The 14,353-nt window shown below is 39.2% G+C and overlaps 1 protein-coding gene across 1 annotated transcript; it reads left to right on the forward strand.

Moving 5' to 3' along the window:
• Window positions 1-13,195: 13,195 nt before the first annotated feature.
• On the forward strand, window positions 13,196-14,092 carry LOC122815590 (vomeronasal type-2 receptor 26-like). Its single transcript, XM_044088219.1, has one exon. It carries the CDS (start codon window positions 13,196-13,198, stop codon window positions 14,090-14,092), a length of 897 nt encoding a protein of 298 aa, XP_043944154.1.
• The last annotated feature ends 261 nt before the right edge of the window (window positions 14,093-14,353 follow it).

The following is a 14,353-nucleotide window of genomic DNA, read 5'->3' on the forward strand; positions in this document are numbered from 1 at the left end:
TGGCAGGTACACTGGCCAATAGGTAAACATGCCACTTCCCAGCATCGTTCCATTGTGTAGGACAGAGTAGGCGATGTCCACAACTCAGTTATTACCCATATTTTTACACCATCAAGTGGATAGGCCTGCCACAGCATGCAGTCCTTGATCCATAGGTTCATAGGTTCATAGATGTGTATTAGACTAATGGCCCTGGAGCCTTTACAAGCCTAGCCCATAAGATTACCCTGACATTGTACCACCCGACCTTAGTTCCCAGTGCTTCTGTCAAGTAAAGCCCCTGGAGTAATCTCTGGGGTGAATTTTCTATTTCCCATCCACGCATCAAGATTTCTCTTGAAGAGGGCCAGTGAGGTACTCTGCTTGACATGCATGGGAAGTCTATTCCATAGCATAGGCAGTCTCTGGGTTATGAATCTGTCCCTCCAGCATGTTCTGTTGATTGTGGTAATGAGGTTGAAGTCTCTGGAGCGTGTGGTGCGAAGGGATTGGGATTTTTTCAGATGTAGCATTTCTAACAGAGCTGGGTCAGACATGGCTTTGTAAGTCAAGCAGAGATTGCCTCTAAGTAGGCGAAATGAGACAGAGAATAGTTGAAGTTTTTTTAGTCTGTCCATATAGGACAAATGTTTAAGGCCTAGGATCCTCTTTGTGAGGTACTTTTGTGGCTGTTGCAGGTATTTAGTGAGGTACATGCCAAATGAGACATTGTACTCAATGATTGACCTAATGAGGGAAGAGTAGAGGGAGACAATGACCTCTTTCTTCCTGGATGCAAAACCCATAATAATGAGATGTGCCACTTAGAAGGACTTTCTTACAACAGTGGCAATGTGGTGGTCAAAAAAGAGGTTGCTGTCAACCTGTGTTCCAAGATCTCTTACAACGCCTTCTGTGCTTAGTGGACTACCATTGATGTGGTAATTCATGGGAACTGGGTTTTTCCCAAAGGGGATGACAACACATTTTTTGGCATTGAACTTAAGGCCATTGTTTTGACACCAGTCGTTGGCCTCAGTGAGGCCTTTCTGTAGGATGTTGACATCGCTTGGGGAGTTAATAATAGCTCCCAACTTGCAATCGTCTGCAAATTTTGTCTGACAGAGTCCCTTTGTTCATAAGTTCATAGGTTCATAGGTTGGTACTAGGCTACCAGCCCTAGGGCCTATACAAGCCTAGCCATAACAATTCCCTGGCTATTTCTTCCCACACTATTTACTTCCCTGGACCCCTGTCTAGCAGGGCGACTGACGTGATCCCCGGGGTGAATTTCCTTTCTCCCACCCAATCGTCAAGGTTTCTTTTGAAGAGGGCCAAAGAGGCAGTCTGCTTGACATGTATGGGCAATCTATTCCAGAGTCTGTGGAGTCTCTGGGTCAGGAACCTATCCCTCCAGCATGTTTTGTTTATTGTAATGACAAGGTTTAGATCCCTGGAGCGTGTGGCTCTGAGGGATTGGGATTTCTTTAAGTGTAGCATGTCCAACAGCTCTGTGTTTGACATGGCCTTGTATGTTAAGCAGAGATCGGCTCTGAGTAGATGATATGCAACAGAGTATAGCTGGACTTTTTTAAGGCGGACAGCGTAGGGCATCTACTTTAGGCCTGTGATTCTTTTAGTGAGGTATTTCTGCGGCCTTTCCAGTTGTTGCAGATGTCTTGAGAGGTACATACCAAATGGGGCGTTGTATTCTATAATGGGTCTAATGAGGGATGAGTACAGTGGGACAATGAACTCCTTTTTTCTGGATGAAAAGCCCTTAGTGATGAGGTGTGCCACATAGAAGGATTTCCTGACTGTTGTGGCAATGTGGTTATCAAAGGTAAGACCACTGTCCACCTGTGTCCCTAAGTCTCTTATCACACTTTCGGTGTTTAGTGTACTGCCACCTATATGGTAATTCACAGGTACATGTTTTTTCCCAAAGGGGATAACTATACATTTCGTGGCATTGAGCTTGAGCCCATGGCTCTGGCAACAAGCATCTGTTTCTGTAAGGCCCTTTTGTAGAGTACCCACATAATATGACGATTCAATAATGGCTCCCAGTTTGCAGTCATCTGTGAACTTTGTTAGCCTGAGTCCCTTAGTGTTGGCCTGTACTTCAGAGAAGTAGATGCCAAACAAGAGTGGTCCCAGGACTGAACCCTGAGGTACTCCACTTGTCACTTGTCTGGAGCTGGATTTGGAGTCAGCTACCTTTGCAGTGTAGGTTCTGGCAGTAATCCAGTTAGCAACCCATTGGGTTTTGTAGGGATTAATGCCCAGCTTAGTAAGTTTATCTATGATTCCAGAGTGGAGGATGGTGTCAAAGGCCTTGGCAAGGTCTAGATAGGCTGTGTGGACCACCTTACCCTTGTCCATGGCTCTGGAGACTGATTCGAAGAAGTCAATCAGGTTCAGGAGAAAAGATCGGCCCTTCACGAACCCAAACTGGGTGGGGTCCAGTGTTTGAAGGTTGCCAATGTCTTTCTTTATAAGTTCCATGATAATACGCTCCATGGCCTTGCAGATAAGGCTCATCAGACTGATGCGACAGTAGTTTCCGGGATCCAAGGTGGATCCCCCTTTGTGGAGTGGGATAACTGTAGCTCTGCACCACTCAGTGGGCACGAAACCTGAGGTGAGGCTATGATTAAACATGACACTTAGGTGAGGTGCCAGTTCATATTGTAGTTCATGTAGTACACAGCCCGGGATGTCATCTGGTACCATGGATGCTGTATTCTTAGCTTTGGAGAGTGCGTTTTTTACCTGTGTGGCCATTATTACCAGAATTTGGCAATCTTCCGGTATTGAGATGGGCCATTTAGGGGGTGAGAGGGGGGTGAAGTTAGCACTGAATCGATCTGCCAGGATATTGGCAATATCCTTGGGATCAGTATATTTAATGCCATTCTGTTTTAGCTCAGAGAAGATCTGAGCATTGCCATTTAGATTCTTGACATAGTTATAGAATGCCTTGTGGTTGTCTTTGGAATCTTTGGCAATTTTATTTTCATAACTAGCAAGGTCTAGATAGGCTGATTCTGCCTATTTGCCAGCTTCTAAAAGAAGAAACTCTTTGGGCCCTTTAGCCAAAGGTACAAACGGGGTGGGAGGAAACACAGGGGTGGAAAACATGGTAGACCTATTGAAACTGATTGTTCAGAAATAAACAATGTGTCAAACATTTCATCTAAAACACTGTCCACAACACAAATTAAAATTCTTAATAAAGGACTTAATTTTATTCATGTTTTTTTTATTTCTGAAGATTCATTTGTTAATGATATCTCTGAGTTTTGTAGATTACTCAACCTGAAACTGTTTTTTCAGACAGAAGGCAATTTAGATTATGATGCCAGATTCAGATATCATAAATCAACATTTATGCCACCCATGCATCCGATTGTATCCATGTTCTATAACTCCCCTCTCAAAGATTTACACTTCAATTTCAAGGATTCCCATGACAAACAGAATAATGTGTCCAGGAAGGAGATGGACACTATTGTGGAAATGGCTAACAAGAAATTAGTAATACTAACAGCAGACAAGGGGGGTGCCATTGTAGTACAGGATTGGTCAGCATATAATTTTGAAGCGATGCGACAATTATCAGATAATAGATACTATACACATATGGCAATCGATCCTACACTAGGATTCAAAAAGAAAAACTAGCTAGGGAGGAAGGCATTATAACACAAGATACTCAACATCATCTTACAGTAACAGATCCCTGTAACCGATACATTTACTTCCTTCCTAAGCTCCATAAGGACCCAAATCATCCACCTGGTTGACCGATAGTCTCGGGTAGAGGTTCTATCACTGAACCATTATCTCAATTTCTCACATTACATCTCAAGCCTTTGCTCCAATGTGTTAGAGCAAGAATACAAGATACGACTGAATTCCTCCGAATAATAACAGATATGCAGCTTGAGGAAGGGTGGTATTTGTGTACTTTGGATGTCTCTGCATTATATAGTAACATCCCCCATTGGGCTGGCCTAGATGTTTTGGAATATTGGTTAACAAAGTCAGAATCATATCCCCCAGGTTTCAATACACTGTTACTATGTATGGCGGAACATGTGTTAAGCAAAAATGTGATATTCTATGGCAATGAATGTTATTTACAGACCAACGGCATGGGCATAGGGGCCTCATTTGCTCCCATATACGCAGACCTGTTTATGGCCTACATTGAAGACCAAATTATTTATGACAGAGCTCATAACATCTACATTGATGAAATTGATATATGGAGGAGATATTTGGATGATTGCTGGATAGTATGGAGATCTGACATCATATATCTTAAGGAGTCTGTGACTTATTTGAATGAAAACAAATAGGGTATTGAATTTACGATATTGAATTTACGATAACTTATGACACTAATCAGATTACCTTTTTAGATGTCTTAGTAAAAAGAAATGTAGATCATACACTAACAACAGAAATTTATCGTAAATATTCCCAATACAACTCCTTATTCCATGCCTCCAGCTTTCATCCCCCAGCATATTTGCAGAAACATTCCAAAATCACAATTTCTTCGCCTGAGGAGGATTTTTTCAGAGGAAAGCACATTTACCACCTATGAGTCAGATTTATCCACAAGGTTTTCCAACCGTGGATATAAAAAAGGTGATATTGTTCAAGGTAGATGGTATGCTGCTAACACAAACAGGGAGAATCTACTACAATACAAGGAGCATAAACAGAAATCAAACTCACAAATTAGATTGGTCACTACATATGGGAGAAATACAAACACTCTTATCAACTGTGTGCAGAGACATTGGGATATATTGTTAGCAGATAATAAACTTAGGGCAATATTGGATGATATATGTCACTTCTCATATAGACGGGGTCGGAACATGGGATCCTTTTTCAACCACTATAAACATATCAACAAGAATGAGAATTTATCTAAACAAATAACCTTACAAGGGGGCCCTCTATTGGGATGCTTCCCATGTGGCCATTGTACACATTGCAATAATATGAGTAAAACAAAGGAATTTACTAGTAGAAACACTGGTGAAGTTTTTTTCTATTAGATTCTTTGCAAATTGTCAATCAGACTGGGTGATTTATTTGGCATCATTCGATTGTTCAGTGTTTTATGTAGGACAAACTTCCCGCTGTGTCAAATTTAGGATCTCAGAACATCTTAGTGACATTAGGACTTGTAAACCTACGAATGCACTGTATAAACATACAATTAAACATCCAAATGCCAAGTTTAGATTTATTGTGATTGACATTATACAACGGAATACAGGTAATAAATCTGGTTGGCATGCAATATTAAACGAAATGGAAAAGAAATGGATTATTAAACTAGGTGCACTTTTTTCCCCTGGTGTAAATGAATATATATAAAAATGAATGTATAACTGTATGCAATTTTGCCTATGGACTGCAGGTGGCGCTGGACCACTCTCTCTCTATATATATATATATATATATATATATATATATATATATATGTTGTGGATTTTGTAACAGTTACAAACACTGAGGAAGGTCTAAGGGCCGAAACCGGTATGTTTCTTTCCTTCTTCCTTCAATAAACGGAATATGGTACACTGGTTGCTGGCTCTACCATGTTTTTGTAATCCTCAGTATAGGAGTTACCATTGTGCAGCAGCTCAGAGCAAATCTGGGTATTGCTGTGGAGATTCTTTACATAACTGTAAAAGGCCTTGTGGTTGTCTTTAGTATGCTCTCCTATCTTGAGGATACTGCATACAGTAGATTCCCAACTCTCTCCCTATAGAGCACCATCTAGGGTCTGTGCTGCTGCCCAGAGCTCCATTCTTGGATGTAAGATGGAATCACTCAGCATGTTTTTTTGCGAAGTGGGAGGAACCCCAAACAGACACAGGGAGAACATGCAAACTCTATGCAGGCATTGGTCAGAAGTCAGAATTGATCTTTGTACCTTGTTCATGGAAGACAAAGACTTTAACCATTTTGAAAACTGCCTGTACATGCTTATCAGCCTGTTAACACAAGAATGAATCAGAAAGCTAAAAAATGATTGATAAAGAAATAAATTCAGGGACAAAAACTGCCCTTGTATACTTGGAAAGTTGTTAAAATGACAGGCTTTGTATTGGCATACTTTTTCTTATGTCTTACACACTTTTCATACATAATACAAATTTTGAAATGAACAGATCAAAATATCAGGAAAATTCGGAGGCATTCTGTAAAAATAGAGACAGTTGAGAACATCTATGCCCCCACACACACATGCATCCATCCATCCATACACACACATACATATATACAATCACTCACTTAAAATATTTACTTTCTAATATGCTAAATAACTGGCACCCTAAGAATTAGTAGTGAAGAAAATGAGGAAAAACATGTTCTTGTGTTGTGTTTTTGTAAAAGCTTTTAATTTTTTTTACTTTCAGACTCAGAATGCTTCAGTCTGAGCCAGTCATCTTAGGCATTCTGAGCAAATAAAACTGTCTCCTCACTGCTTCATACAGTAGCTCAGTAAGGCAATGTTTTGTGGGATTTCTGCCTTCTGCAGACAGCAGGAAGAATTGTACTCAGGCAGGATTGTTTTTTTTCATTCATTTAATCACAATGACAGGTTAGGTGTATTTATTTTATTTATTATTTATTTATTTTATTTTACATTTGTTGACCGGGCTAGTCTAACTGGATAAATGTCCATTTTCAGTAGAGGCCCGGGGAGAAAAGCTCCAAAGACATGATTCAATATAAAGTATAAGTACAAACAATGCACAGACATCAGATATTATAATAAAAAAAAAATAGCAATTATCATAGTAAAAAAATCGTCCACAATGGTAATGTGCAGTAAAAACCTAGAGGATTTAAAAGGATGTACACTGAGGTTAAGAGTCAAAAATATTACGAATTGAGTGTATGGAGACATAGTACAGGTTAGGTCAGAAATAGAGAAAAGGAAGTTGGATGTATAGTGATGATATAATGGATTTACTTAACAAAAGGTATGTAAAGAGGCTATAAATAATGAAAAAAAAGGTAGATAAGAAAAGTATAGTAAGATGGAAGATGTAACAGAGGATAGTAAGGACTAGAAAGGTAAGTTGAGTTTGTAGAGGTATAGGACTAGTCAGGTTTGGAAAAGGGGCATAGCCAGTATGATTTGAGGTAAAGTTTAAGTCTGTTTTTAAAGAGAGATAAAGACGTGAGTGAGGTGAGGTCATTAGGGAGAAGATTCCAGGATTTGCCTACAGTATTAGAGAAGAGAGAATCCCCAGCCTTGTTATTAGGTTTAGAGGTGTATACAAGAAGTTTCTGTGATGAGCGTAAGGACTTTAGATTTTTATAGGGGGTGATGAGGCTAGTTAAACTTGGAGTGCTAGAAGGTTTATAAAGAATGTTGTAGGCAATGGTTAGGTGGTGAAATATAATCAGGTGTTGAAGTTCTAACCATCCTAGCTGGTTTAAGTTTATACAATGGTGAGTTCGAAATGGGTTGCCTGCAGCAAATCTTGCAGTATTATTATAGGACATTTCTAATTTGCTGAGATTATTCTTGGAGAGATTAATAAAAATGGGTGAGGCATAAAGGAGTGTAGAGATCAAATGAGTGTGAGCGATAGTAGTTTTAGCAGTAGGGGAAAGGAAGCGTTTAATCCTATAGAGAGTGCATATTTTTTTGTTGACAGTCTTTATAGTATTTTTGATGTGGATGTCGAAATTCAGGTTATTGTCGATGGTGACCCCTAGTAGTTTGGTGGTAAAGACTGGAGATATTATTGTGCCATTGGTAGATGTCACAGAGAAATGTAGAGGAGAGGACTTTTGAGTAGGAGTGAAGAGGAGGAGTTTGGTTTTCTTTGGGTTCAAAAGAAGGCAATGCTGAGTGAACCATTGCTCAACTATGTTGAATATTTTTTGGGTGAGAGAGTGAAGGTCATGGGAGGATCTAGCTGAGCATAATAATGTGGAGTCATCAGCATATTGTATGCAAGTGGCTTGTGGGATAGCTAGATGAAGGTCATTAATAAATATAGAGAAAAGAAGAGGTCCTAGTATGGACCCCTGAGGGACACCTATGGTAACAGGTAGATGGGTGGATAAAGAGTTATGCCAAAGTACTGCTTGCTGTCATTTGTCAAGGTAGGATTGGAACCATTTTATGAAAAGTGGGTCTAATGACAGAGATTTAAGTATGTTAATGAGAATCTGGTGGTTTACCATGTCAAATGCTTTAGACAGGTCAATAAATAGAGCAGAAGAAGGATTATTCAGGTTTTGGTGCCTGTTAATGCAGTCAGTAAAGGAAAGGAGGGCAGTGGTAGTACTGTGTGAGGGTCTGAATCCATGTTGACAGTTGGAAAGTAGATTGTTTTTGATTAAGTGGTGGAGTAGTTTCTTATGGATACATTTTTCCATAATTTTAGCTAAAGGTGAAAGTAGGGCAATGGGGCAATAGTTTGATAGCTCAGTGGAATGTCCACCTTTATGTAGGGGGATAATATGGGAGACTTTCCATAAGGTGGGGATGCAACCTTCAGTAATATTTCTGTTGATCAGTATGGAAATAGGATAGGCAAAAGCCTTGGATGATAGCTGTAGATATTCAGAAGGCAGTAGGTCTGCAGAAGGGGAGCATGGTTTAAGTTTATTCAATAGGGTTTGGATAAATGTGGTTGGGACAGGTTTGAAATGAAAAGTGTGGGGTGGGGTAGAGGAGTATGAAGGTAGTGTGAAGGTATTATGTGATAGTTGACTAGCTAGTGTTTGGATAGTATCTGTAAAGAAAGTATTGAAGGTATTAGTTGTATGGATGGGATTTTTCCTGTCTGTATTTTGAGGGTTTGGTGTTGTGGATCGACCTGGGTGGAGTAACTGCTTAATGCTAGCCCAGAATTTCTGTGGGTTGTTGTGATTAGGTTGTTGATATTGTAAGTAGTAGTTTTGTTTATCAGAGAGTATGGCCTTCTTAGTGTAATTTCTTAGCTGTCTAAAGGTTTGTTAGTCAGCAGGGTTTTTAGTCATTCTCCATTTGGCCCAATGTTTATTTCTGAGATGAAGTTTGTGTTTGGTTTCATAAGAAAGCCATGGGGTAGACTTGGTCTTAATTCTAATAGATCTGGATGGAGCGTGGTGATTAAGAATGGCAAGGAAGGTAGAATTAAAGAAATTAACGGCTTCATCTAATGGAAGTTGTTTTAAGGGAACCCAATTTCATGCTCTTAGTTCCATTTGGAACAGATCAGGGTTAAATTTCTTTTTAGATCTAATTTGTCTGATAGAGATTGGTGTAGGAGTGTTTGCTTTTAGTCTGATGATGTAGGTAAGTGAGTGGTCACTTATATCATCAGAGAGGGTTCCAGAATCATAGTAGTGAGTGGGATTGTTTGTGAGAATCCAGTTTAATATGCTTGCTTTCTTGTTAGCTTTATTTATTCTGGTGGGGGAGGGAATGGTTTGAGAGAAAGCATATAGGTTTATGTGGGTGGTAGGAAGAGTACTGCTATAGGAATTCCAGTCTAAATTTATATCGCCTAGGATTATGGTTTCTTGAGGCAGGTGTTGGGATAGCCAGCAGAGGATATTTTCCAAGGTGGCTATGTTATTACCAGGGGGCAAATACATACAGATAATATAGATTGATTTAGCATTGTTAAGTTCAAGTTTAGAGATGAGAATTTCAGTATTGGAGTCTAGGGGTATATTACAGTTGCAAGTTGTTAATTGCAAGCCAGATTTAAATATAATAGCAACCCCTCCACCTTTCTTAGCTACTCTGTCAACTCTTAGGATATTATATCCAGGTGGGATAATTTCATTATCTTTGATGACAGGTTTTAGCCATGTTTCTGTTAGGCAGATAATATCAAAGGAATATACTTCTAGGAGAGCATGGAGTTGAGTCACTTTGTTGTTGATAGTACATATATTAAGATGAGCTAGTAGGAGAGAGTTCAAATGTTTGGTAAGGGTATAATTGCAAGACTGATTATGGTTGTGAAGAGAGATAGGGGTTGCTGTTGGGCCAGGGTTAGGATGAATATCACCGTATTTTACTGTGAGGAGTTGTACAATATAGCTTGAGTTAGGGAATTTGCTGTAAAGAGGTAACACTTTTTTGAGATATAGTGTATTATATTTAATGTGTAGTGTTCTATGTTACTTTGCATGTAGGTAGCTAGGTGAGCATGTTATGTTTGCATGGTCATGCAAGTGTGGTAAGGGTTGAGAGTTGGTTTGTTGGTTGGGGTAGTTAGTATGTGGAAATATTGGGTGCTCATATGAGGAGAGTAGATAGGCACCGGTTAGAAGTGGTAAAATAGTGAAACAGAGTAGAATTAGAAAAGGGTGGTTGGATTAGCCATTTGGAAGGATTGGGTATTTGTTCTATATATGTGTAGATGTAAGTATTTAAGGTGGGAGTGAGTAAAGATAGGAGGTAGTGGAGATTATGGAGGGAAGTGGTTAGGGATAGGAGATGAAAGAGAAGATGGCCAATAGGAAATGTGGAGAGGGTAATGGGAAGAGGTGTGGTTAGAAAGTATAAGAGTAGGACCCCTGGGGGCGGGTGAGAATTGGGGGCAGGGAGGGGAGCGGAGTGAGCCCGCAGGGCGAACGGAGCGGGTAGACACAGAGACTGGAGCAGTTGTAGAGGAAAAACAATCAGCAGGACTAATATGTGAAGGTAAGCTTTAAAAGTCAGATGAGATGAAGGCCAGAGAGAAGTGTTCCTAGGAAATGTAGTAGTAGACAAGAAATGGAAAAGAGTAAGGTGGGTGAACAGGATAGCAATGCAGGTAGAAAAGGAGAAATAGGGTAAGAAGCTATGTAATAGAGAGGATGAGAAGGGGGTGAGGCTGGGTAAAGGGTGCCACCTAGTGGACAGGCCTAAAAATGCAGGCAGATGTAAGAAGGAGTCAGATGGTGAAATCAAGGGAAAGGTGGGCGCTTAGTCAAAAGGAGGGATTCTAAAGAGAATGGGAGAGAGAGAGTGATTTATGTATAGAATGGGGGGGAGGCTGCTGGCTGCCTTAGCTCAATACGTAAATTACCACCTGTAGCAGCCGTACACTAGTAGAATGACAATTCAGGCAGGAGTTGTTTAATACACATACTTTTCATGTATCCTTGTTACAGGGTTTATAGGGCAGATAGGCTGTGAGGTGTATCGCAGTTAGTTGCAGGGGTTCCTTTAGGTTCAGACTGACTAGTGCTGGAAGCACAAGTAGAGCAAGGTAACTTAAGGAGGCAAGAGAGACAAGGTAGTTATAAGAAAGAGGAGTTAGCACACAGCAAGTTAAGAATGGGTATATTATACTAAACATTCACCCATACTTATATGTAGATAGCAAATAAACAGTGCAATATCCTTGTATTACAGATGAAACTAGTCATTCACAGAGGTAGATAAGTAAAAACAGTAGTTACACAATAACCTAACCCTGGTAGCAGCAGATGTAAAACATAGTCAAGCAATTATTTAAATGCTGCATGGCAATAAAACACTTTCTGCAAGAGTTATATGCCCCTAGAATTAGTAGTAACAAGAGGATACAAGTAAATGTTGTTCCTACCTATTTAATGGCAACAATCAGTTATCATTAAACAGACACTAAGGAGGACTATGCTGGGTCAGGACAGGCTTAGAAAGATCGTAAAATTACACAGTAGCAGCTAATTAGGAATAGAGAGAAAGAAAACTAGGCTTCAGAGTAAGCGTTTAGGAGGCCCCACTCAAGAGCAAATTTCCAGTTATGGAAAAACAAGGTAAATATGGTCGTGCTCAGAGTAGGATCTGCCAGAGAATAGGGATTAATAAACTTGCCGTAGTCAGCTTGTTATAATGCCACAGGCAGTCTGTGCCTTATCTGCTTGTTATACAAGCCAGGAGTAATAAAATTGCCATAGTCGGCTTGTTAAAAAGCTAGAGGCAGTCTGTGCCGTTGTCGGCTTGTTACAGATGCCAGCGGCAGCCTTTAATACCTATGAAATTTCCACTTTACTTTATCGGCTTGTTCCACAAGCCAGGATTTATAAAATAGCCATAGTCAGCTTGTTAAAATGCCAGAGGCTGTCTGTGCCGTTGTCGGCTTGTTACAGAAGTCAGCAGCAGCCTTTAATACCTAGGAATTTCCCACTTTACTTTATCGGCTTATTTAGTCAATAAAGTGGATGTAATTGCTAAGCACATTAGTATGTGGATGTGTATATGTCTGTTTGTTACTGTTTCCACCTCTGCATATATATTTTAGTTGTCTGCATGCGTGTGTGTGTTTGTGTTTGTGTGTGCATATGTGCCTCTGTGTGTGTGTGTGTGTGTGTGTGTGTGTGTGTGTGTGTGTGTGTGTGTGTGTGTGTGTGTGTTGTATGTTGTATGTGTTGGATTTAAATATTTATATAACTTATATTTCAGATGTAAAATACTTCTTGCAACAGCAGTTACATAACATACAGCAACTTTAAAAGATTAAGTGTAGGAACTATTTTCCATCAAAAAATATAAATAAAAAATATATGCATATAATAAAATTAAATGCAAAACACTTGAATTAGCCCATGGTCTAACTGCAATAACCCCCTCCATGGTTGGTGTTACAGGGGAAATAATGCCTCTCCAAGATTGAAGAGGCCCTTCACCTGTGGCATCAGGCCTGATAACACCCGTGGGTAGGTGTTATTTCCCCAGTGACACCTACACTGTCAGGCATTCTAGCTTGCATATTGCTGATTTTCTGATGCATCTGAAAACAATATTATTTTTGCACTCTTGACTTAGTGTTGATGCTAGTTGAATATTTTCATATCTAGTAATCTAAGCATAATTAAATTAATAAACACCAAAAATGTATTCATCTTTCTTAGCAAATGGCTTCCACACTTTAATGAAAAATGGCTAAATCAGGTTTCCTATAAATGTGATCACCAATAAAGGAGGAATATGCAATAAACAATAAATGTGTACTGTCAATTTATTCATCATGCTTATGCTGTATACATTTTCATTTGGTTACAGATAATCACCTCCGATTAATTTCAGCAAAACATTATATCACTATGTTTAATATTATAGCTATGTTATTTGACTACAGCAGTTTACTCTATTACCTTGTTCACAGAGAAAGTATTTATTACTATCTGGATGGGCTTGGAATATATAACATTTTTCTATTTTAATAAATTTATAGGTGTCTGCACAATGTGTCCAGAAGATTACTGGCCAAATACAGCGAAAAATTTCTGCAACCTGAAATACATTGATTTCCTTTCATATGAAGATCCCCTGGGTGCATCTCTGGCAACAGTTACTGCTGTCTCATCACTGATGTCAGCTATTGTGTTTTGTATCCTCATTAAGCATCATAATACTCCAGTTGTCAAAGCAAATAACCGTGAAGTCAGCTACTTTTTACTAATAACATTACAGTTATGCTTGCTAACTGCTCTGATATTTATTGGTCGTCCAAAGAACGTGACTTGTATTTTCAGGCAGACAGCTTTTGGCATATTCTTTTCCATTTGTATTTCATCCATATTGGCAAAAACCATCACAGTAGTCATTGCCTTTAATGCCACAAAACCAGGAAGCAGTTTGAAGAAGTGGGTTGGGTTAAAGATGTCATTTGGTACTATCTTTTGCTGTTCTCTGTTTCAGTGCTTCATATGTGTTGTATGGTTATGTGTTTCACCACCCTTCTCAGAGTTTGACAAAAACTATCCAGAGAAGACTTTGATTCAGTGCAATGAAGGTTCTGTATTCATGTTCTATTTCATGCTGACATATTTAGGCATATTAGCTATTGTTTGCCTTATAATTGCCTTTCTTGCCAGGAACTTACCCAATAGCTTCAATGAGACCAAATTTATCACATTCAGCATGATTGTTTTTGTAAGTGTTTGGCTGTCATTCATACCAGCTTACATCAGCACAAAGGGGAAGTACATGGTTGCTGTGGAGATTTTTGCCATCCTTTCATCCAGTGCTGGATTATTACTTTGCATTTTTACCCCCAAATGCTATATTATTTTAATTAGACCAGACATGAACACCAGAGAACACATTACGAGACAACAGAAAACTGCCTATAAATCATAATGTAAGGGAAAAGAATGCACCAGGGATAATAGTATAGACAAAACCAAGCTGTCATGCTAAAAATGCAAGAGGTTCTAACCTTCTTTCATCAGCTAGGAAGAAATAAATGTAACACAGTAACACAGTATCCTGAGAACTATTTAGTATGTTTCTTCCTATGTTGTAAACAGCACACATAATTTATGCATTATTATATAACTTTATGTTCATTAAGTTGCTGTTCATCTTTCATGTCAATTGTTCTCATGTAGCTTGTTCTGA

This window comes from Protopterus annectens, chromosome 1.part1, assembly GCF_019279795.1.
Source record: "Protopterus annectens isolate FY-2018-M chromosome 1.part1, PAN1.0, whole genome shotgun sequence".
Classification (NCBI taxonomy): domain Eukaryota; kingdom Metazoa; phylum Chordata; order Ceratodontiformes; family Protopteridae; genus Protopterus; species Protopterus annectens.